The 3,489-nt window shown below is 34.5% G+C and overlaps 1 protein-coding gene across 1 annotated transcript; it reads left to right on the top strand.

Moving 5' to 3' along the window:
- LOC107916694 (LEAF RUST 10 DISEASE-RESISTANCE LOCUS RECEPTOR-LIKE PROTEIN KINASE-like 2.8) lies at window positions 1-3,489 on the top strand. The gene is made up of 3 exons (XM_016846032.2): window positions 1-852; window positions 1,131-1,172; window positions 2,343-3,489. The coding sequence occupies exons 1-3, from the start codon at window positions 75-77 to the stop codon at window positions 3,431-3,433; spliced, it is 1,911 nt and encodes a 636-aa protein (XP_016701521.1). The 5' UTR covers window positions 1-74; the 3' UTR covers window positions 3,434-3,489.

The following is a 3,489-nucleotide window of genomic DNA, read 5'->3' as shown; positions in this document are numbered from 1 at the left end:
TTCATTTTCAGATGCTCATTTTATATTCAACTACTCTCAGTTTCTTCCACTAATGCTCTCCATCCTCTCCGAAAATGCCATCCAAGTTTTTGTTCTTCATCAACATCATCATAAGCTTGGTCCTGATTCTTTCTCCAAAACCAGTGTTTTCGAATAATTATTTGAGCTGCAGTGTTCGGTCCAGTTGCGGAAATATTTCGGATATCGGTTACCCTTTCTGGGGATTGGATCGGCCGGAAAGTTGTGGATATCCTGGATTCAAGCTCAGCTGCAGTGAAAGTGAGCTAGAAATCACAATCAGCTCTGCAACATACCGAGTTCTTGCAATAAACAAGGAATCACAAACCCTTCATGTCTCTAGAACGGATTACAGTGAGAATCTTTGTCCCACTCATCTCATCAACTCCACTTTTGAAAGTGAAACCAGTCCTTTTCAACAAAACGGGGATAGTCAGGATATAAGGCTGTATTATGGTTGTCAGCCTCTCACAGCTCCACAAAATCTCACATCAATTCTCGGGATTTCCAATCAATTCGACTGCACAATAAACAATACAAATATCGTAGGTTATTATGTGACAAGGGAATTCGCGGGAACTGTCACCGGCAATTTCCTGAGATCTTGCAGTAACAGTGTGATTATTCCAGTCCCGAATTCCCAAGTTCCGTCACTGGAGGAAGGCCGGGATCCAGATGATTTGGAAGAAGCGGCTAAAATTGGGTTTCAGCTGTGGTGGTCTGCAGATGATACCCGTTGTAATAATTGTGTAAACAAAGGTGGGCAGTGCGGGCGTAACCTCGTCTCAGGTGGATTTGAATGTTACTGCTCAGATGGCGACGTTTGTTCCCCAGGTACAATCTTTGTTCTTTGCTGTACCTGTTCAAATATCTCTTGGAGTGGGATTTAAGTGGTACGATTTCGGTTCCCAGAACCCAGTGTTTTGGGGAAACCCCAAGCCAGAAACTTGGGAATTGGATGCCATTAAAGTTGACCCATTTCCCATTTGTTTTTCCCTACCCATTGACCTACTCCAAAAATACCACCTTCACTTCTTACTCATCAAGCTATATTTCATAAATGTTGTTTATTCATCAACCAATAATAAGTGTATTGCATATTTCATTTACAGACTCCAAATCCAAATTCAAATTCAAGTGGAAGCTATTCATAGGTATGAAACAATTTGCTGGATTTTTACTTTCTCTCTCTTACGTACACAAAACTTGAAATTACAAAAATATTACTAATTACATATAACAAACTTCAAGATTTTAATTGATGCGCTCTGAATAAAGAGATTTGTTAAAAAAAGGATGAGTGCATGCAACAGTTGTAATCAATACGTATTCTGTCCCCATATATTTTTATAGACACTCATGCTTTACTTACATTTGAATATTAGATAATTTTAGGATATTAAATTGAAAAATCAAAATAGAAGAAATGGATGAAACAATCTGGATGTTTTTAAATATCCATGCCATCATAGGGCGGAGGTTAATGACACAATCTCCCCTTCATTATCATTTCATATGTTAGCCATTATTAAAATTATAGGATTATTGTTTATTTTACTCTCTTTTTTTTTTTCAAAATTCCAAAGTAATCTTTTTCTTCGGATAATATTAACTCATTTTTACTATAGTTTAACTGGATTTCAAAGTAATAATGAAAATATGTATCATTGATTGAATAACTTATATTTTTCCTTATAAATTACTAGCGATTTTTTATTTGTTACAATTAGCATCTATTAATACTCGTTATTGTGGTTTTGAGTACCAAGGTTCGAGATTCATCATGTGTAATTGTATATGCGGGTATCTGAGTTTCATTACATGCGATTGCCATGTGTGTGTTTTAATTCAGTTTGTTAGCTTTAGTTTAAATTGTACAAGTTCTTAGTCCATTTGTACTTATAAATATTTGATTTAATTTTGTGGTTACTCGACAGTCTGTGTTGAAATAGTTTGATACTCATGATTACTTAGACATATATTTATATTGTACTTGTAACACTTTAAAAAAAAATTACCCTATTTGAATTTAGTATTATTTATCAAGTAACATTAGTTCAACAAAAAATAATACATAAAAACCCATTAAAACAAATAATAAATCTTTATGAGACTACTTTGGTGTTTTAGTTTTTTTTTTTAAATAATAATTTATCTAATTATTTATTAACATTTTTCTAGATTTCTAACAAACTATGCATGTTGTTATTATTTCAGTGTTTTCCACTGCTCTATTATTTTTCTCTTATCTTAAATGTTTCACTTACTTTCTCTATATATTATATCTCCAATTGATTGTTTATTTGACCCAATTCCATGAGCAGGATTGGCAGCGGCTATAACCATTGCCATATGCTTCGTTGTCTTGTGGCTCAAAAGAAAATGGTTACCGAATCAAGGAAACAAGAATCAGGATGGTAGGATTGAGGCATTCATCAAAAAGTTTGGTTCTCTTACACCAAGGCGGTATTCTTATGCAGAAATAAAAAAAATGACAAATAAGTTTAATGATAAACTAGGTCAAGGAGGATATGGCAGTGTATACAAAGGGAAATTGTCTGAAGATCGTTTTGTGGCAGTCAAAATTTTAAGTGAATCAAAAGGAAACGGGGAGGATTTCATGAATGAAGTGGCTAGCATTAGTAGAACTTCTCATGTTAATATCGTGAGTCTACTTGGCTTTTGTTTTGAGAGATCAAAGAGAGCTTTAGTTTATGAATTTATGCCCCATGGATCCTTAGACAGGTTTATTTATGATAGAAGATTGCATCATCAAAGTTGCCAATTGGAGTGGAGAACTTTGTATGACATTGCACTTGGCATCGCTAGAGGACTCGAATACTTGCATCAAGGTTGCAACACAAGGATCTTACATTTCGACATAAAACCTCACAACATCCTTTTAGATGAGAACTTTTGTCCCAAAATCTCTGATTTCGGTTTGTCTAAATTATGTGAAAGAAAGGAGAGTATCATTTCCATGACTTGTGCTAGGGGAACAATAGGTTATATTGCTCCAGAAGTGGTTTGTCGAAACTTTGGTGGAGTTTCTTATAAATCTGATGTCTATAGCTATGGAATGATGGTCCTTGAAATGGTGGGAGGAAGAAAAAATATTGATGTTGGAGTGTCTCAAACTAGTGAAGTATATTTTCCGTCTTGGATTTATAAGCATCTTGATCAGTCTATGAACTTGAATCTTAATGGAGTAATACTTGAAGAAGAAGAAGAAGAAATAGCAAGGAAGTTGATTATTGTGAGCCTTTGGTGCATTCAATCTTATCCATCTGATCGACCAATGATGACTAAAGTGATAGAAATGTTACAAGAAAATCTTCAATCATTGATAATTCCACCTAGACCTTTTGTATCTTCTCCTCTAAGATCTCCTAAAAGTTTAGAACATCAACAGTAATTTAGGCTTAGTAAAAAAGGTTGCAACAATTCAAAATGTGCTGACAATTTTAGATG

This window comes from Gossypium hirsutum, chromosome D11 (assembly GCF_007990345.1).
Source record: "Gossypium hirsutum isolate 1008001.06 chromosome D11, Gossypium_hirsutum_v2.1, whole genome shotgun sequence".
Lineage (NCBI taxonomy): Eukaryota > Viridiplantae > Streptophyta > Magnoliopsida > Malvales > Malvaceae > Gossypium > Gossypium hirsutum.
Note: the sequence above shows the minus strand (reverse complement) of the source record. Positions and strands in the feature narration are given on the sequence as shown.

Bases quoted from the DNA above. Each gene is read 5' to 3' on its own strand.
- LOC107916694 (XM_016846032.2), top strand. From the start codon at position 75: ATGCCATCCAAGTTTTTGTTCTTCATCAACATCATCATAAGCTTGGTC. The intron at 853-1,130 runs GTACAATCTTTG...TTTCATTTACAG, and splicing joins TGGCGACGTTTGTTCCCCAG to ACTCCAAATCCAAATTCAAA. The intron at 1,173-2,342 runs GTATGAAACAAT...TTCCATGAGCAG, and splicing joins CAAGTGGAAGCTATTCATAG to GATTGGCAGCGGCTATAACC.